Below are 21834 nucleotides of genomic sequence, written 5' to 3' on the forward strand. Positions count from 1 at the left end.
GTGCCAAGTCATTTTCACACCAAGATACTACAAGTACTCAAACAATGAAAAAAAGATGCATAATTTATTGACCGTTAGATTACATGATCTCGTGGTCTAAATTTGGCCTTGGTTTTGCAATAATATTTATTTATATATGTTTGGAGTGTGATAACTTATTTCGTATTAAGCTATGCCTTTAGCCAAAAAGTAAATGCAAGAAATAAATAAAATGGAAGGGTAAGAGAAGAAAAATCCTTCTATTATAGAGAAAATTAAATTGAATAAATCACTCTTCAAACATATACAATTTCTTGTTGACAATCTAAATCAATAAAAGAAGAATTAATACCCTTCAGCCACTCTTCACACAACTATCACTTTACAGCACACGAAAAAAACAAAAAGAATCATGAAGAAACGCCAATGCATATGCTATAAATTACATATCATGGCAAACCTAATTAGGCCGTGTGGCCTTCCTAACAATGCCCCTCACGCCGACGAGGCACGAGGCCCGAAAATTGGAATTGACACGGACAACAACCAATTACTGTTGGCCGAGCAAATTGTGATGAAAATATACAATGGAAATGAACACAATTATAGTAGTATTGTATGCACAAAGATTCACATGCTTTTCTTGTATGGATTCAACTTCAATGGCGATGGTAGCAAGATCATGATTCGGATCATTGAAGTAAAAATACGAATCCCGAGTTTTCACGGAGTAACGGGGGAGGTTCCACATCAGCCACATCTACTTGTGGCATGGTTTTGGAGAGGTCATCAACAGAGAAGGGAATGCTGCAAAAGGTGGTTAAAAATTAAAATACATAAATTTAATTATCAGGATACATCATCCAATATAATGGAGAAATGATTTTCTAATATTGATTTTATTTTTACATTGTTGTTGCAGCTCTTACACAAAGACAGCTAACTGAAAAGGAATCAATCTTGCTGGTAAAAAGGGAGTGTAAACCATGAAAAGAAGACCTACCTCGAGTCGTCATCCAACAAAAAGGAACTGTTAACCGAATTCTGAGAGTCCTCTGTCATCATAACTCTTATACTTGAAATGACCTACAAAATGTGTAGGATATGACATAAGTCGACAGGAACATGGAAACGAGAATGAGGTCGTGCAAAGACAGACTGGTTAAAGAAACTGCGTACATCTGCAGAAACACTATGAGTGCCATATTTATCATCCCAGTACATGGTGCTAATCCTGTATAGCTGTTGAATGCTTAGCACCTGTCAAAACAATGTAGACGTTTAAACACGAAAATAGTTTCTTAAGAAAGTCTATTGCAGTGGGGAAAGAAATAAAAGCAGGATGAAGGTCAACTCACGGGACAAAGTTCATTCGTAAGTTCATTCAAGGTTTTCTTGGGCTTTTGATGAATGACCTGAAATACGAGCCGATGAGGATTCAATTAGCAAACAATCAATACAAACATGATAACTATGTTGGAACCATCGATGAATTGAATGTGAAATTCTCACCAAAAATCCAACTGCCTGTCTAATATGCTTCAGTTCATCCCAAGCTGAGCCTACATACTGGTCACCGTATATGTTGGTAAAAGCACTATATAAGGTGGTTGGTAACAAAAAAAATAATCAAAATTGAGCTTACTTCCTCGGTTGCATTAGAGCACCATTGTTCTAATTCAGCCAGCCCTGATTTGACGTACTCCCCATTGCTGAATGAGCAACATTCGCGCCGTAAAAGAAGGCTGAAAATATACGAAAAGAGAAGACATCAAACGACATTTCCTCTGATGCCATTTCTAAATCCAAAAGGATATTATTGTAAACAACATGTATTTTAAGATCACAGATGACTTGCCTGTTGAATAATTGGACATTGATGAAAGAAAATATTTGAGTGAAAATCTTCCGGACCAGGATAGATGGAACCTATATTGTGTAACAGCAAGAATACGAGTATATATTAAAGAAAGAACAGATTTCAAATAACCCAAATTTAAGAAAAAATCGGAACTTACATAATTTGCTTTCATGATCTTCAAGTAATTGTTTAGATTTTTCACAATGCTCTGCCAATGAGCAATTAGTGCTTGTTGAGCAACAGCATTAGCTTGGGTACGGCCTTTAACTAAACTTGAACGAGATGTCCTGGGAGCCTGCGTAAAATAAAGAAAGTTTCTCACTCGGCATAAAATGAAATGATGTGTTATCAACCAAATGCCATACACATACTCTGAGACTAAAAGCTTAGTTTTAACTTAATACATGTTCCGGACCAGGATAGAATCTCAATTATGGGGACAGCCGATACAAACACAAGAATAAAAATGGGGAGTGGTGGAGGAATCTAAAATTGGAATCCAAGTACCATTCTCAACAGGTATTGCTAGATTTACCTGGATACATAACCCAATCAAAGGAGAAATTTCTTTCTTTAAGTTGTCTCTGATCATTCCATATATTTTTTCCAGAAAAGCAGTAAGCTGCTGCTTGAACAACAAGGCGGGATACTTGGCTTCTACTTGCCTCACATCTTCTAGTCTACCAAGCATCCGACCATTCAGAAACGACACTCCAGGAGTCTGAGGTGAGGTCCTCAATCCCTTCAAAAATCAATGACAAGAATAACAGAGGCGTAAAAACTCAAGTATGACCAGGTGATATTCAGAAGGCAGAGAGAATAACACGGCACTACATACTTGTGACATCCTCCCAAAAAGAGAAGCTGATGATGACCTCCGTCTGTGGGGGGTTAAGCTAGCTGCCCCGCTTGCTTTGAGTGTATGTTGAAGCAGCATTAACAGAGTCGATGTATTACATAACCAGTAGGCTAGAACGACATTGTTATCAGGGACCTGCAGAGGAGTTCAAGAATCAGTAATTTTAGTGGTTGGAAAGACATCATTGTATAGCTTCCTTGGCCAGACAACTTCATGAAGACTTAAAGCAAATTCACATGTCAAGTGATCATATAGTGAAGGCTATAAAGATGTTCATAACAATCTACCAACCTCTATGGACGAAGCTACAGACTGAATTATGCGGTCAAACACAGTTGTCCTCTCAACCTCAAATGACCTCCAGTGAAGAAGGCTTTTGTAAATAAGACAAGCAGCGACAGGTTTGCCACCAGCGAAACCCAGATCTTGAGATATACATTTCACCAGAAGGTCTTGATTTTCCTATGGAACACAGAAAAATAGATCAATAATTGATTGGGGTTAGAGGAAAGAGGTGTACGGAAACTTGCACAGCCATCATAACTTTAATTCGGATAAATACATTTGCAAGCTACTTACTTGCTGCTTTTCATTGAGAGATTTCTGCGGTTTTTCTTCAGATTCAGGTTCCTTTGGAGATGCAACAACAAGAGCTGTATCCTATCATAAGAAACAGAGAATACATATAAGAACCACAAAGTGCATAATTTTTACACTGTTACAATGAAAAATCACAGTGGTGACAGTCTTACATAATTAGGCTTCGTTTCTGCATTGTGAATATTTCCATTCTCCTGAGGTCTCTGTAACATTAACAAGGAAATAAGAATGTATAAATTGAAATAAATATGACAATGAAATCAAATCAGCAGTACCTGAATGATAGCTGTCCTGGTTCTTGCAGGCATAGTTTTCCCTGTAGGTGACATGGTTAGGGCTTGTTGACGAAGTACTTGATTCTCCGACTCAAGGTTCGATAGCTTCTCTTCAAGTCTGATGTAAGATAGGAAACAATCACAATATAAAAACAAGTCACAAAGAAAAAGTAGATATTGACCAAATGAATATCAAATAATTCCACATTTACTTTCAGTAAATATACCTTTGCGTGGAATCTTGAAGCTGATCCACTTTTCCAGCAGCCTCCTCTAACTTTTTAGCAAAATCCACATTTTTGGATTCAGCTTCTGCACAGACCTTTTTAGCCTCTTCTGCAGCCTGTTTCTCCAAAAGCAGCAAAGCCTGCAGATAATAGTGAAATGGGTTGTAGAATTACTTCTTAGTCCATCATAAAATATTGATTATATGACTAGCAAATCAAAATAAACTTATCAAAAAGGTGACTGAAAATAGATTCTATTCTCAATAACCATTGAAAGTAGAAACCAGTTAATTAGACGCTGCTGATAGCACGTCACTCTCTTTTCATAAGTTCCCTATTAGCATGTAAACAAAGATGTGATCAAAGCAAATGCTATTACAGTCCACAATTATTCTTACCATGAGACTTTCTACCTCGGCTGTTAATGCATCAATCTTTGTTGTGTCTTGGACCACAACTGGGGTTTCTTTAATGACTGGTGGTGCATCTTCGATTGCCTTGCGAGCTGCTTCCTGTTCTTTTATCACCCTAGCGTTTGCTTCTTCCACTTGTATTTGCATTGAATGTAATGCCTCCTGCAACTTAGTAATTTCTTGTGCTTTTGTTTCCTCCAACTCGGTCTACGTTCAACAAAATGTCAATCAAGTCAAGTAAATAAATAGTTAAGGACCACAAAAATTTTCAAAATGACTTACCCTTAATCGCTTCTCAAACTGCAAGCGCCAGGTAAGCTCCTCTACTTTTTTTTCTAGCTTGTCTTTTGCTTCTTTTAAGGCTCCTGTTTCCCTAGAAGCCTGTCCATAGACAAAATGTCATACAATGTGCAAGAAGATATCCGACTCTCTTAATAAAAATAGACAAAAAGGATTGATCAGAACCATTCGAAGCTTTCGGAGCTCTTTGCGGGCAACACGTTGCCTCCAACCACATTGTGTAACAATAGCAGCCTTTTGGAGACTTTTATAATACGAATATTCTCTGTGACCACGTGCATGAGCCTGCATATGAGCAGCGAAAGGATGTGTCAATAGTTACAATCTCCAGTTGCATTAATCCTCTGTTGGACAGTATGAAAGTGATATCATAACCTGAATTTTAATTGCAGCCTTGGTCTGTTTTCTGAATCTATGTTCGCCACGAGCGGTCATTGCCCTCATGCCAGTCTGCACTATGATAGCAGAATTCTGCAATGCTTTGTAAGATATCCGGGCAGTGTAGCATCTGAAGTTCTTCTGAATCTTAAGAGCAGCAGCTTCACGTCGCAATTGCTCATAGAAATTGCAAGCAGAAATAGCTAAATATTTACAAATAAAACAAACGTTATGTTTGAACAAGCAAGCATCTAAAATTGCTACATGGCAGTTAATGGAATCATAAGCAAATGGCAAGATGAAGTTCAAGGCACATGGAGAATCTTCTAAAACTCTATGGAGCCATACAGAGTGTATTAAAAAATTCAAGCAATGATTGTAGCACCACTGGTAAATTTCTCAAATTAGTCAACAAGCTATATCAACGCAGAATTTTCTGAATCTATAAGTAATTGAACCATCACAAACTTAGATCATGAAGTTAATATGTGCACACAGACAATGAGTCTGGCCAGTGACTTGTAAATGACACTTCCCCTGTAACTTAAAAAGATATGCATAGTCTTTCCTTGTATAGAGTTGATTTTCTTGGAATAAATAATAAAATCTGAAATCAAATATTTGGATATTTGGATGTGAAAAATATAGAGGTTACCTCGCCAACATGACTGTAATTGTATTGCAGCTCTCCTCAATACAACAAAATCTCTCCGAGCAATATAAGTACGAATTTGCCTTTGAATTGTTTTGGCTGCATTTCCAAGAACTTCTGCTCTTCTAGTATCTAGTTCAGCCATCTGACCAGCTCGAAGGAAGACCTTTGTCTTACCTAGCTGCAAATTCAAATTATAAAGGCATAACACAAGTATGAGACCTTGTATCATAGAATGTAAGTATGTGACAAAAGTCATAGCACGGTGATATTTTCAAGCCCAAAAGAGATAATAATTGTATGTATTTGACATTAATAAAGGGAAAGTTTAACCATTTTTTATGCAATTACCTGATACCCCTCTAATCTCATTTTATCCAAGATCATCTGACATGCAGCCTTGTCAGGAATGCTGCACAGGTTAATATCATATTATCATGGACTTGTTCATAAGCAAAAACAAAGCAACTCAATAGCAGATAAGAAACAAGTGTTAGATTGAAAAAAAATCCGTTTAAAGCATCATCAGAGACTTACTTCCCATCTAAAACTTCAGGAGCAAGAACACCAAACCGCAGAAGAAACTCATCAAACAAACGTCTGGTGGGGTATCCAGCACAACTGATTCTGATAGCTTCGAGAACACCCTGCATTGTACCGAATAGTTTATTACATGATCCTCCACGAAGAGATAGCGATAATTCAAAACTCAAACAAAGCTTGTATGATTAAATGTTGTTCCAAGCAAGATCAAGGTTTCACAAAATACTTACACCACATCGCAGTTGCTGAATAATGTTGACATTCTCAAAAATGGCAGGCTTCAGGACATTGTTTGGTTTCACACATCTGATGTAATGAGGTTCTGTTGAATTCAGTGTATCCATTAAAGATACAAGTTGCAGCTGCAGGCATAGATTTGGTTAATGCACCGTACAACCCACCAATTGTAAATAAGCTGAAAACTCACAATGCACTTTCCGGAGCCTTAAATGAATCTTAAGGAACAAACTCACAAAAAGATTTTTTTGGCATCAATGTAAACAAATAATTGTAAGCATAAGCCAGACATCCACATATACTGTATCAACTATTCACCTCCAAATCCACAGTATTTTAACAGCAATTATGCCCCTCCATATCTTCTGTTAATGTTTCTAGCCCAACAAATCAGAATCTCAATGCAACACCTATAACTTGTGGCAGAAACAATTCGAAAGAAAGTGAATCTACCAGCTCACAGCCACGAGGAACTTAAAGAACAACTTCAAATTATTTAATCTTAACAATCGAAGTTGTTCCAATGTGTCAAACTGAAAATCCATGTATAGAGACTAAACCAGACACTTATAATCAGATTGTATCATTTCTTTTTACAACTCTAGACAGACAAATTTGAAGTGAAAAAGGGGGGAATTACAGAATGCCAAAGCAAACTATAAAATGGTTATGTTTACTCTTCAGTAGCTAAGATGTGTCAGAAATTTCTAGGGGTGATTACAACCAAATAGATAATATGCTCCAACTATATGTTTATCTCACATCTTTGAAAGAAATAATCAGCATAAACATGTTTCCTAAAGATTCCACTCCACTACAAGTGCCTTAGATATTCCGTGGATGTAAAAAAGGCTTTGTAAGAACTAGAGAAATTCGAGATAACCTTAAAGCGTGATCCTATTGATGAAAACTTGGAAGACTTCGATGATTCTTCTGGACTAGGAGGAAATAAACCAGCTGCAAAAGAGCATTTTGAAGCTGTTAATAAATCTTGATGTTCTGCCACCACATAATCTTTGTTCTTGTCCAGGAAAAGATCTGCCATGTATAACACCTACAATTTCAGAAGAGGTACAAGATGTTATTTTTACAAGTGTCTAATGCAATTGGTCGCTAGATAAGCTTATATTTGAAAAGGCAATGCATCATCACCTCTCCTGCATAGTGAGATATTGCAAAATTGGTACGCGAGAGTTTGGGTTTGATGAAGCGCTTATTTTTGCTAAAAGTCTGATACAACTTCTGAGCAAATGTTTCATGAGTAGATTTAGGAAACATGCTGCACAAAAAAAAGTAAAATATTAACAGCAAAATACATAGAAACAGAAGCTTAAATGATAAAAAAAGTGTAAGATAAAAACCCAGCCACCTCAATGACAACAATTGATCTAAACCAAGTTACACAATAAACTTGAACATTAGGAAAGTAATGGACATAAACATTAAGAAGGCATACCAAGCTTCATCTAGCAACGAAATTATTCCTCCTGGTTTCTGCACAAATGGAAGAAAATGATATATTACTGGCATGGACTAGTTTACAGAATATTATTCGGGATTCAAGGAAATCAATAACTAAAAGTATCTATGCCAAATAAGATAATAATCATTAATATTCATAAAAAGCAATAAAATATACGCAATCAAACAAATAGAATTTCAGAGCCTCAAACCTTCTCAATTAGATCTAAAACATCTTGGTTATCAACAAACTCAATGTAGCTCCAGTTAATCTGTTCTTTCTCATAATCTTCTTGTTCCATCTTAAAGACGTGCTGAAACAAATAGGTGGATGCTTAAGACCTCCAATAAGTAGATGAGATAATATATTAGAAACAATTTTGATTTCAGTAAGAACTGAAAAAAAACCTGGTTAAAATGCTGCTGCAATTTTTCATTCGTATAATTGATACAAAACTGCTCAAAACTGGCACCATATAAAGAGTCAGAACAACACAAGTGAACTTTACATTGCAAATGATATATACAGGTATAGCTTGCCTGTTTTGCTTAAAACTTTCAAAACCATATATATCAAGAACTCCTATTATTGCTTTGGAGTTACGATCCTGCCCAATGGAGATATTTATTTTTTCCACAATCCTGTAAACAGTACAGAGCGAGAGTTCAATTCAAATATCTAAAATGCATGTTACATTACATATATTATACCTGTATATTTAGATCACTAAGTGCTTTTACTTTACCAGTCAAAAAGTCGAGAATATACAGTCTTTGCCAAAGCATCTCGGCTACCCAATGCAGCTTCTGGATCAAGAGTTCTGGTGATAATTTCCTCAGGTGTCACCATAACTCGCTTAATAAGTGCATCTTCCAAGCTCTTTGGATCACACCTATTGAAAACAAGTTCAGCATATATAATTCACCACAGATGGATATGATCATCCTTTAAAAGTCATGGGGAAAAAAGAATATAAACAGAGAGAAAAAAAAAAGAAAGAGAGAAAGAGAGAAAGAAAGAAAAAGCATCTTCCTACTTGAGTAATTCAGCAGTCGTGTTGAGATGAAACCTCGACTTCTCATCCTTAACTACCGAAGAATCAATCTCCTTCCCCTTGGAAAACTCAATATTACCTAGATGAAGAATTGCAGCAACTATCCTGAATATTGCCTCCTAAAAAGACAAAATGCCATTAGAAATTTAGAACTTAATAAATTTTGACATTGAATATAAAATTGAGAAATGAAACAGGTGGGCACATAAATATAGTTTTTTTAGGGAGGTACAACCTGCTCATCCTCACTTATTCCGACTATATCCATAGCCCTTCGAGTCGCAAGGTATTCTTCAGCATCACTTACTCCATCGAGTTTGTAACACTTGGATTGATTTAGATAGTGGAATGATTCTGGGCTTCCAAGCTTGTATTTCTCTCTTTCCTACAGAAAATGGATTCCATATTACAAAGATGGATGCAGCTCTAGCAACATATCATATAAGATTTCAGAGAAATAAGGAACAAAACCACAAGAAAAAATGAGAAGAAGTACTTCAGGTGGTGCTGCACAGAGAAGATAGAAGCAATGGTAGTTTCTTTCAGGATCTGAAATCTGGCAAACGCGAGATCTCTCCAGCAAGTAAGTTCTAACAGCGGCTCCAGATATCCTCCCACTTTTGTCAAATTGGATCTCAACGAATTTACCAAAACGACTGTATGATGCAGCCCATTAAAATCAATGCCATGTAGTTAACTTTTTCAAACAAAATACAGGAAATATGTTCAATTGTGCAAGTAAGATCTTAAAATAAAGTATTCTCAAATATGTTTAGTTAGAGAAGCTCAGCAGAGTCACTCACCTTGAGTTATTGTTCCTGACAGTTTTGGCATTTCCAAATGCTTCAAGAACTGGGTTTGACTGAATTCATTACCAATAGAAAACCAATTCAGACAACATCTTAATCACCAGACTTTGTATAGATATTCTGTTTTGAAGAAATATCGATTGTCAAGCTTAAGCTCCAAGCTTACCTCTAGAACTTGTTGTTCAACGGTTCGTCCTTCTACTCCAGACCGACCACCCAAATATGCAAGATATCTCATGAGCATCTTAGTTGTTTCAGTTTTACCAGCACCACTTTCTCCACTAACTAAAATGGAGTTGCTCTTTCCCTCATTGATCATTGCCCTGAGAGAATAATATAGCATGTAATATTTACCACACAGATCTCAAAAAAATACTAGGGGACAAAAATATATCTAAAATTATTCTGCATGTTTGTCAATACCTGTAAGCAACATCTGCAATTGCAAAAACATGAGGACTTAGCTCTCCAAGTGCTGCCCCTTTGTATTGCTCCATCATGTGAGTATCATACAGATGGGGTAATCTTTGGAAAGGGTTTATAGCAATCAGAATATTTCCAGTATAAGTCTGAAAAGTAAATGGACCACACAAGAGAACATTAAGAGAACTACTTTTGCACTTTTGCTAGATTATAGTTCTAAAAGTATAAAGGTATAACATCAGGCTTACATATATTTCGTTTAGTTCATATCTTGTCGCCAGGTTTTGCAGGACCCCTGGTTCATGAAGATATGAAAGCTTAGTCATATCATCCACACCTCCAGGTGGTGCTTCAGTATCCTTCGGAAATACTTTAGAGATGTTCGCAACAACCTGCGAGGATTAGGATACTATATTTTCAGGTGACTTGGGGAAAACCTTGGAGCCATGACATTGTAAGAAGACTAGAACAGGAACTGTGGAAACTATAATATAGCAGGCCTAGCCTGCCCATCATTCCACGAGCCCAACATTCTTTTTAAATACTATTAAAAAATATGAAAAATAAGGTTCAATCATTACCCAATATAACTGCAGATAAAGCATACAAGCACATAAACAAACATATTGGCTGATCCTAGAACATAAAATACACTAATAGTAAAAAGAAATAATAACTGAAGATTGTTATAACGGTATAAACTTGCAAAAGCAACACATCCATCGGTTACGGAACAAGCACAATGGTAAATGAGAAACAGTATGAGCTTCTAAAGAAAGACAATTTAAAAATGTGCCCGGAGTTGATGTTGAAGGGGAAGAGCAACTTGAAATATTAGGACAATGATCGTTCCAGGGTCATCAGCAGCTAGGTGTTTTTCAAGTATTGACATGTCAGTATCACAAACATCCGCTGCATGTATGTCCATAGGCTGGTGTAGATACCAAGAAGATGTTACAAGAACATTATGTTTTTCAAATTTAATTATAATCCATCTTATGTTTATTTTTTTCAGTTTTAGCTGCACTAGAGAACTACCTCCAACTCAAACATCACAATAAAACAGCAACAGAGAGTATTATGATCCAATTGACCACAGTAATCAGAGACCAAGAGGCAACCCTAAGGAAACACGAGATAGCCATTTTGACTACAATCAATATCACCAGACTCATGAATTAATACAAAAAATCAAGTTAGCAAGATCAGTTAGCATTGATGGGTTCATGTGAATTAGCTGCCACAGTAAATTGATCCATCACTCAACTACTACTAGAAATAAAGTGAAGTGACTATTCATAAAGTATTCATCAGTTAGTTTTCAAGAACAAAATTTTCAAAATGGGGTTCAGTTAATATTCAAAATTGAAATTTTGAATCCTCATCTACAGTAAAGAAACATTTATCAAGTGACATGTCACATGAGCAAAAGTAGTTCAAAGTAAAAAAATAAATAAAAACATAAATCTAATTTTGCTGTGAACATTCAAAATCATATTTGAAGAAATCACTAATAGATACTAGAATGAAGCAAAGCAGATTAGTTGTCTCGAAAACCAAAAATTGGAGAAGATTTTGACCCATAACTAACAGAAGTAATAAATCACTAATAAGCAAGGGAGAATGATTGAGTATATACCTGTTTCCCATTTTTAGTTTTCACATGAACATCTTGCCCGTTTATCCGGCTCACTTGTCCATCAACCCATGCCAAGGCAGGATCCTCAACCCATACATGAGAACCAACTGTGATATTAACTGGTGATCCCTGCAAGAAAAGAAAGAAATTTGTTGGACAATTTGACTGAACAAGTATTACTCTCTATATTACACCACATACACAGACTACAAGATTCAGGTTGAGTTCTCCCATTAGAGAGAAGAAAACAATTCTTAGAAAAGATATAAAAAAAATACACTGGTGAAAATATTCATTCATGATATATAGCAATGCATGTTGGATATTTTAGTGTAATTGGATTAACTTGATTGATCAGTATTATCATAATGAGACATCATATAAGTCTGGAGGTGCGGATTGCGCGCTTATTTGAATTCATTATGATGTTAGGGGCGAAGCCCCTAACAGATGAACGGGAGTCCGGGGGCAGCGCCCCCGGGTAGCGGGGTCCAAGGGGCAGAGCCCCTGGCTGGGGTCGAACTTAGAAATTTTTTATTTCCAACGAAGTTGCTGTGTAAGAAATTCATCCGAAAATGTAATTTCTGTAAGTCAAAGGACTTGTTTGCAATTTCGGAAACCTTTGAAATCAGTTAATTTCAGTTATGAAATTAACAGACGCGCGCTGTTTCATCTTGATAAAACGCGCTGGTTCATCTTGTTAAATCTGATTGATTCTCGTTTGGTTCATAAGTTTTTTTTCTCAGATATCAACATAAGAGTTCTGTTTTCTCTGAATTTTATCCGATCAAATATTTTGGTTGAACCGCCGAAATTGATTTGATCTGAAAGTGATTTCATCACGACTTTCAGATTATCCGTTCTGTTTCTGTTCAGTATATTGAATCTCCCTTACAATGCAAACTTACTATGGATCCTGAACTCTGCCCCTCAGTGGCTTAGTAGCAAATAATAGAGAAGGGGAGTTGAGTAATATAGGCTACATGGTTTTAATTGCAAGCCAAATACAGAAAGAAACCACATAGGCTACATAGTTTTAATTTCACGCCAAATACAGAAAAAAAGCCACTTAGATAAGGGAGATTTTAGTAACACAGCTTTAATTACATTTAGCAATGCAAACTTACTATGTACTAACTAACGGAGACAAAAGAAAAACCTATAACCTGTTACACTTCCCATCCTATATGGACAGCAAAAATAGATTAATATTGATATTCTTCTACCGCTGGTTTTCTTGACAATATCAGATAAGACCTCATATTTTGACTAAGATGTCTTTCAAAATACTCCCCCCCGTTCCATTTCACTTGGCCTTCATTCCTGTTCGAGGTTTCCCACATTACTTGGCATGTTTTTTTGGGTAATCACTTTACACTTCATTAAATATGTAGGCCACACATCTTACACTACAATCTTACTCTTCTAAATGACCACACCGAAAAGAAATAGGTCAACTGAAGTGGGAAGGAGGGAGTATAAATTATGGCAGGATGGTGAAATTATGATAGTTTACTCCAAATATGTTATTGTATGGCAGAGTTATCTTCCGTTATGACTATCCAAATATTTCATTTATCATGTGTAATTTATAGGATTTAGATTTGCAAATTGTAATTTTTAATTTCAGATTTTTATCAACGTTTTATATAGTTTTTCCAATATTCTTAATTCCCTTCGAGGCTTCGACAATATTTAGCCTAAAAATCAACAATGTATTAAAATTATAATTTATTAAAGTTATATATGATAAATGAAATATGATCACATATATTTCATATATCATGTTTTACTTTTGTAGTTATAAGTTGTAATTTATAGGATTAAGATTTGCAAATTATAATTTTTGATTTCAGATTTTTATCAACGTTTTATATAGTTTTTCCAATATTCTTAATTCCCTTCGAGGCTTCAACAATATTTAGCCTAAAAAGCATCAATGTATTAAAATTACAGTTATACATGATAAAAAAAAAATGCTCCTAGAATATAGGAAAGGGGCCAGAAATTCGGACAAAGATATTGTGTTGCGCAGTTCCACCTCAAAAACAAAATTTATTGAGTTGGCAGAAAGTCAAATGTTATGGGGTATCTGAACTTCAGCCAAAACATTAGGCAAAATTTTTGCACCTTAGTTCTTTTACCTATTAGTAACAAATGAAAAGGATAGCATAAGATTATTTTTTTGAAAAAAATTATTAGTGGTTCAAAAAAGAATGTCAAAAGTCATGCATATTGCTATTTCTATATACTAGTACTTATAATAAAATATCTCTTATTCTATGAATCTTACTCATATATGAAATGACTTGGCATTGGAAATACTAATTAGAAATGAAAATTATGCAAGTACTATATTGATTTTTATATTGAAGATGCATTTACATTGAAACATATTAGAGCATTCATAGTTCAATAGATGGCATAGGGTTTTTTTTTAGTAATTAGAACTGTAGTTGATCAAACTCCAAAAGATGTCGAAACAAACATATTTCCTATATTTTTCTACATACAGTAGGGGTGAAATGGAAATAACTTTGTTCTTAGTTAATAAATCTTTAAGTGCTAACAAAAATAAATTACCAATACACATGCCCATACCAATTTATTAAAACAAGATGATTTTAATTTATATAGTACTACTATAAGATAGTAATATAACAAGGTCTGAAGTATCAGCTAACAATGGTCCAAGAATTCCCTCAAGGCCACAAGTCATAATAGATCGATAAGTATCAGCTAAAGTGCAACAACCTCATATAACAAGTAGCAGATAGAGATCCATTTACACAGGTTAAAATATAGTTTAAGTAATCAGATCACATCAGAGATATTGTTCTGCTATTTAGTGCTGAAAATGAGATGAGGATGTATTTAGCCTATTAACATACGCTATGGAATTTTTTTCATTTTGTGTTTTTTGGTATCCTTATAATATCCAGAAAGCAGCAATAGGTCTCACTAAGGAATCTCGATACAGAAACAAACCAAGAAATGTCCACACCAATTTCGATAAAATAATTAATGTTGTGGCAAGCAAAAAAATCAGCAACATCGTGAAGCCTTGAAAGAAAAATGTTTTTAAGTTACAAAGTGAAAATCCAGCAGCTATATGATGGATGGTGTGGAGAAAGTTCCAGCACATGCCGATAAGTAAAAGGTGGCCAAGGTTTGCCAAAATGGAAAAGAAGGTATTAACCATCAAGACAAGAGCTCACAGAAGCAAAAGTTAGTGAGCAAGTGCCGTAGGAATGCATGACAATCATCTGTGTGGTTGAGAAAAGAACTACAAAGATATAACGGGACTTGGTGAAGAGGAGTGATTGGTGGAATATGGAAACAACTATAAATTCGTCGGAAACAGAGGGGTAAAGGAAATTTAAGGCTGAAGGGATTGGTGGAAGCTGACTCGAATTTCCTGGGAATCAGGAAACTTGATCTATGTTCAAGAAAAGCCACATATCAAGCTCAGTGCAGGGAGCAAATCTATGAGGATGGCTATGAACTATGATAACTCAAGATTATTGTGTGGTTATAGGAGGAGAAAGTCTTGAGATACGCAAAGGCATTTTCAGGATTAAGAAAGGGACACAAGTCCAAACGCGAACAAACTTGCAAATCAATTGGAAATACCTAAAGTCTAAAGTAAATAGGCCAGTATTACAACCCCATTCCAAGTTCTAATTCCATCATGGTCACTAAAAGGATAGGATTCTAGTTCATACTTTAGATAGGAGGCTTCAATAAGAATGGATAAGCTACATCACGAGAAATCAAAAGCCAAAAAAACCTATCATTGCCTTGGGCTCACTAATTGCCACTTGTCAATTAACAGGTTGAGAGATGAGCATTGGCTAACTAGATTGGAACCGAGACACATCATGTTAAAATCCTTAGTGTTTGGGATGCGGGTCAATAAGCATTAAACGGCTCAATATTATTTTAAGCTCACATATACGGTAGCATTCATATGAACGATAAAAGACATGCATCGAAAGATGAAGCAACCGGCATTCCCCAATTTTTAGCATATGCCATTGGCAGCTCCTACGCCGCTTCCAAGTTACAGGAAGTCGTTTCCTAACTAAAACATCCAATTCAGATTGAATAAATGGAAAATCATCAAATTGGTCAATTTCTGCTAAATGTTAGTAATTTAAAAAATTTCATCCACCTCACTAAGGATCAAACAATCTCCTTCCCCAAATACAGCAGAATGCAATTTATCTAAGTTCAGACGCCAAAGTTACAAAAAAAACACACATTGCATAATCATTTCCAAATCAAATCAAAAGTGAAAACAAATCAAACCAAAATTGCAGCTATGCAAAAACAATCAAAACGGCAGCAGAGAAGTCGTTTTACGAATGAACTTACCATTGACGAATCTGGTAAGACTCGATCTCCTGCTCCTCAGATCATCAACACAGCGAGAGCGAGAGCGAGCCCTCAACTCAGCGAGTCAGATCGGCGCCTCCAGAATCTCCGCACTTGACAAAAAGCAAAAGCAAAGTCTCCTTTTTTTCCTCTTGATGATTAACTTAAGGAACTTCTCCCCCACTAACAATTCTCTCTTCCAAACAGTTATACACCAAAATCCAATCCAGGAGATATGATTAGTGGAATAAGATTGAATAACAATTGGATCGTTGTTTCTCTCTCTAGAAATGTGCTGTCATGGGGAAGGTACTGTTTCTGTAATTTAGAAGAATTTTTCGCTGTACATTCTTACTCTAGAATTAAATATATTCTGAGCTCTCTCTCTCTCTCTCCTGTACACAGGCAGACAATGACGGGATTACAGGGCGCTTTACACCAAGTCCGACATTACGGGCTGTTACATGGAGTATACCAAATTATGTTTTTTTTACATTTGAGTTCATGAGAATTGTCATATTCCAGATTGACCCCTGTGTTACCTCTTTGGTAATTAATTATTGCTTTCAAATTTGATTGGGAGTAATTATCGTCATTTACAGTCAAAACTTGTCAACTCATAATTGTGCGAAAGGCTAATTAGTTGTCAATTAATATTAATACGTATACATAAATTTTCCCATTTTAGTAGTAGTAAGTAGTAACCCATAGATATAAACTAGTGTACTAGAATGGAACTCTATGAAGTTAAAAGGTCTATATTTAAAATTTTGAATAATGTTTTTGTAGGTTTGAGCCGATCATATACACGTCTAATTTTATTTGTTATGTGCCATTTATAAATTATTACCCATAACCATAAACATATTTATCATGTTTTTTTAATCAAAGAACATATTTATCATGTTCGAATCGAGCAATATGCATACTATAAAAATGTGAATTTGCATAGGAAATTTGAAAATCCATTAAAAAAATAAAATATTTAGAATCGGGTGAGATGGTTGGGCGGCCGCAACCTTGATTTCATTTTTTATATGAGAAAATATTGTAGTATACAAATTTAATGAAATGTAGTCTTACTTTGCAAGTCTACAATTTTTTGCATCGACTCTAAAATGTAAAATTAATGTATTGACTGACTCGATGTAAAAAAATTTCACCCGTTTCCAACCTTTTGCTTTTAGCTAAAGAATCATCTGGATTATTGTTTCTTGTGTGGTGTGGGTGACTAATAGACAGTTTTCTCAATATTAATTTTATTATTAATGCTATAGCATTTGTTTTCTCGAAATTTCTGAAGTATATGCCTTCAGAACTAAAGTATATGCCTTCAGAACGATGTATTCCCTCCGTCTCACTGAAAATCTAATATGTTTTCTTTATTTTTTTTCTCCATTCCTCTTACTTATGCATTTTCTTTCTCTATTATTTTATCAATTTTGCATTAAAAATCGTATCGTTTTCAAAATTCCTGCTTTTAGAAAACGGAGGGAATATTATTATTTGAATTATTTTTATTTTTTTTGTAAATCATGCTTTAGTTTTATTCTCTTTGTTTGTATAACTCAGATTTAAATCTTCCAAATCAGATTTAATCGTGTAAATTAAGTTTAATAGTGTAATATTAAGTTTTAATCATGTAATATCAAGTTTTAATAGTGTAGATTAAATTTGTGTAATGTCTACCCATATTAAATGATGTCACTAACATATTCGTGTAGTGTGCAGTCGTGTGAGTCATGTTCGAATTTGGAATGTAGCAAGTTAGGTTCGTGTTTAGATTAGACCTCATGGGGTTGGGTCGGATGACCCGATAACAACTCAATCCATACGAATTGCCACTTCTAGATTAAAGTATGAAAGACAATAAAATAAGTGTAATTAAATGTTTTATTTTGTGTTATAAAGAAAATGACTAAAATAACTTGACGCAACACCAAATGAAATAATAATCAATTAACTTGAGATGAAGGGAATATTTATTTTTGTTATATAATTTGAATTTTGAGAAAATGTTGATCCATTTAAAATTAGAGGCAACAACATTATCAAAAATTCTCCATTAATTTCCAATTGTTTTAGAATAAGATTTAATTAGTGCATGTATTTTGTCAATCATGTCAGATTTAAGATTTTGGCATACATTTCGCGATTTTAATTGAGCAATGAAGATAAATTTTATCGGAAAATTTGCCTTTTTTACTCCACTAAAATTATTGAATACGGATTATATGTTAAAAAATATTTGTCTTTATATTATAACCAACAAAGTTCATAAATGAGGTTTAAATTTGGGCTTAGGGTTACTTAATAGGAGGTGGTTAAAAATAGTAGCAAGATATAATTATAATCTTAATTTTTGAGATTATTTAGTAGAGGTGAGTTAGCTATGACTAATTATCACTTGACTATCCATTAGAATTAAATTATGAGATATCTCATGAACCAAATATAATACAAAGTTAATCAATGTAATATATTCTTGCAAATCGAATATCCTCAAAATCACCGAATTAATCTTATTCTAATATGACGAAAATTGGCCATGAACAATTAACCTTTATCAAAGTTGGAATGTAAAAAAAAAATTGAAGTTAATGCTACAATTTAAACTTTGGCAAATTTGCCTTTGTTACTCAATCGAAATTATCAAATAATATGCCAAAATCGTTGTCTTAATACATACTCCGACAATGTTCTCTTAATCTAAAATGATAAAAATTTAACCACAAACTCGATATTGTTGGTGCTACAGTTTTTATAAGAATCACAATTAGATAGTTTTTCAAAGTTAAATATACTCTATTGAAAAAGAAGTTGATACTATAATTTAAATTTGATTGAAATTCAACCTTTGAAAATGCAACAACGTGTTAGTACATCTATACCTTTACAGTATAACAAATTTAATGCAACAATGTATAATTACATATTTTAAAACTTTGTCAAACCAAATGTTCATACTTTTCACTCTTCACTATTACTATTTATTTTTTCTCTCTTACTTTACCATTTATACATTAAAACTCGTGGCGAACTAAATGTTCATACTTTTCAGGACTCAGCGACATGGCCGAGCGGTCCGCTCCAACTCAGGGACTAGGAGTCTTTCCACCTTGCTCACACCCGGACTGCTCGGCCTCAGCAGCTTCGTCAAGCCGTGCGCACTGTGCTTCTGTTCCCGGCAGTGTCGTCACCCGGATTGGATGAGTTTGGGTCACACTCACCCGGGCTGCTCGGTCCATCTGTCTTCCCTCCCGGAACCTTGTCCTTGCCGCCTCCTCGTCTCATAGCTTCTGGATCAACGTGGCTGGGCTCTCGAGTTTCTTCTTGGACATAGATCGTATTGTTTGCCTCCCAAGCATTCTCAACGGACTCGGCTTCCCTTGTTCTTCGATCTCGGCTTCCTTATCCATATTACCGCATGTTGTGTGTCATGGGCGTGGGCCTTGGCAAGTGGTCTTTGGGTTGTTCTGTGGGCCTGGTCGTTGGGTTGGCGCTTGAGCTTTATCCGAGCCCAGCTTAATGCGTTTAGACCACCAACCCAATCCAAGCCAATGAGCCATATCGCCAATATGACGCGGCAAAGCAAATGTGACTGACACATTGGATGTCGCACGTCGTGTCTAGTGCATTCCAAACACACCAAAGCATTCTCTGCACTCATAGACATGCAAGAGCTATTCTCTCTGCATTATCTTTCTGTCAAAACTCTATCCCCACTACCCTCACCATCATAAGTTCGTTGGAGCTCTGCTGTTAGCGGAGCTGCTACTTCAGAGACGAAGTCGTTGATCACTGGGAAGGGCACACCAATCTGAAAGCACTACCTAGGTATATCTCGTCTTATGAACGGAGAACTCCTCAGACTTAACTTATCTTTTATATTATATTTAAAGTTTCAAATCTGTATTTCAATCTAGTTTATTCCATGTAATATCGCTTTTCTTTTTTTTGATTGTATTACATCCTAGTAGTGTTTTATTTCATACCAGAAATTTCACAACACTAAAGCTGACAGGTAGAAGTTAACCCTATGACTTAAATCTACTAGTAATTAATTTAACCAACCATGTACTAGCTTGCCCAAATCATGATATAGTCCTCAACCATTGCATAACACAAGGAAAACCGAAGACAGCCACTTCCCCAACGTTCAACTAGCAAAAATCACAGTTGAAAGTTGAAAAACAACAATAAAGGAAGTGTGTTATAAGGCAAGATTAAGCATAATCCACATCGATCGATCATACAAGCAAAGCAGAGCAAAGCAATCTAATCCAAAGCAGCCTTGCCGCCCTCTTCCTGATCCACAACCTGCGATCCCATCAACCTCGCCACCGTCACGAAGGACATCCCCCCGAGCACGTTGTTGAAGCACCTCAACACCACCACCAACGACTTGAACACATTCATCGGCAGCTTCTTCGCCAGTATAAACTCCACCGCGTTCAGCACCTGATACCTCAAGTTGCTGCTCACCCCAAGCTGCACCGCCCACGCCGATGCGTTCAGCAGCGTCGGCGGCGCCTTGTTCGGCCTCACAAACTCCGGGTCCACCTTCTTCCTCAGCTCGATCAGCCCGTTAGAGATCGCCGTCCCCACCAGCCCCGCCGTGAACCCCGCCGCCGCGAACAGCAATCCCTTGTACACGAACGTCCCCAGCCTCTCCACCACGGTGAATGCGCCTGGCTCGAACATGTGGCTCGCCGGAGACCCGGAGAAGATCGACGGCAGGCTCTGCCCTAGCGAAGACGAGGTTGGGGCTAAGATGTACATCAGCAGCAGATTCAAAATCGACCCCACTACCATGGTGGAGAACACGAAATCCAGCTCGTTCAGGCCGAAATTAGGGCGCGACGCCATGTCGCCGAGAATGCACGCGCTCACACCTACTAGCTCCTCCATCAACACCTTGAAAGGGAACTGTGGATCGGCGACGACTCTCTCTCTCCATCCGGTTAAAAACGCTCCGATTGGTCCCAATCCGTTGTCGCGAGGAGAGTTTCCTTCGCCGCCGTTGTCACCTCCTCCTCCGCCGCCGCCGCTGCTAATGCCGGCACCGCCGCCGCCTCCGGCGGCGTGCGGTGTACTTAATTTGGAATCGAGATTAGGGTTTGAGAATTTGAATTTTGTGCATTGGGGGAAATTGAGGGAATGTGAAGACGTGGAGGTGGTGATGAGGCAACGGTGGGTGGGAAGTGAAGAGCAGCAGAGCTGAGCCATCGCCGCTATCTCAAGCGGCTGAGATATGCTTCTCTCTCGAAGATTGATTGTTTTGGAAGTATAATTGAGACGAAACGAATTTGGAACTGCAGCTAGAAACTGAGAATAATCAAATGTCGATGAGAATTTGGATGCTCATAACATAAATGTATATCTAAATGAAAAATTGTGTTAATGGAGGTTTTGGGTGAGAATTCTGCGAATTACAACAATGATATTGAGAACTGTAAACACCAATAGCAGGAAGAATAGTGTCTCTCACACATATCCTAATATCAACATCTTCTCAATAAGACAAACACACAAATCCAGCTTCCAACATAAAATCCAGAAAAAAATTTAAAGAATTATTAAAGGAGTTGATATTCCAATTGTTTGATGTGGGCTAAGTGGGATAATGATTTGTGGGCTTACTATTGGATAGATATTTGAATTTTGGGCTACTTAAAAGAAATACCAATACTTTATTCTTTAGGGGAGGGGAGTGATCAATTGCTAACTCATTATTTAATTGCTA

At 36.3% G+C, this 21834-nt stretch overlaps 2 protein-coding genes across 2 annotated transcripts; both read right to left on the reverse strand.

Moving 5' to 3' along the window:
* Positions 1–220: 220 nt before the first annotated feature.
* Positions 221–16473, reverse strand: LOC125187114 (myosin-17-like). The gene is made up of 39 exons (XM_048083635.1): positions 16089–16473; positions 11712–11840; positions 10321–10464; positions 10073–10218; positions 9816–9972; positions 9644–9702; positions 9337–9496; positions 9076–9225; positions 8823–8959; positions 8532–8678; positions 8326–8427; positions 8194–8251; positions 7998–8099; positions 7781–7818; positions 7477–7603; positions 7208–7378; positions 6318–6449; positions 6082–6191; positions 5896–5956; positions 5548–5725; positions 4890–5095; positions 4680–4799; positions 4497–4595; positions 4200–4421; positions 3802–3941; positions 3575–3692; positions 3452–3502; positions 3279–3359; positions 2991–3161; positions 2679–2834; positions 2376–2582; positions 1998–2135; positions 1838–1908; positions 1625–1724; positions 1492–1548; positions 1338–1394; positions 1159–1239; positions 983–1065; positions 221–786 (listed from the first exon to the last, which is right to left on the reverse strand). The coding sequence occupies exons 1-39, from the start codon at positions 16089–16091 to the stop codon at positions 672–674; spliced, it is 4584 nt and encodes a 1527-aa protein (XP_047939592.1). The 5' UTR covers positions 16092–16473; the 3' UTR covers positions 221–671.
* Positions 16474–20274: 3801 nt separating this feature from the next.
* On the reverse strand, positions 20275–21562 carry LOC125186678 (protein RETICULATA-RELATED 3, chloroplastic-like). The gene has a single exon (XM_048083092.1). The coding sequence runs from the start codon at positions 21315–21317 to the stop codon at positions 20367–20369; it is 951 nt and encodes a 316-aa protein (XP_047939049.1). The 5' UTR covers positions 21318–21562; the 3' UTR covers positions 20275–20366.
* Between the last annotated feature and the right edge of the window lie 272 nt (positions 21563–21834).

This window comes from Salvia hispanica, chromosome 5, assembly GCF_023119035.1.
Source record: "Salvia hispanica cultivar TCC Black 2014 chromosome 5, UniMelb_Shisp_WGS_1.0, whole genome shotgun sequence".
NCBI classification, from domain to species: Eukaryota; Viridiplantae; Streptophyta; class Magnoliopsida; order Lamiales; family Lamiaceae; genus Salvia; species Salvia hispanica.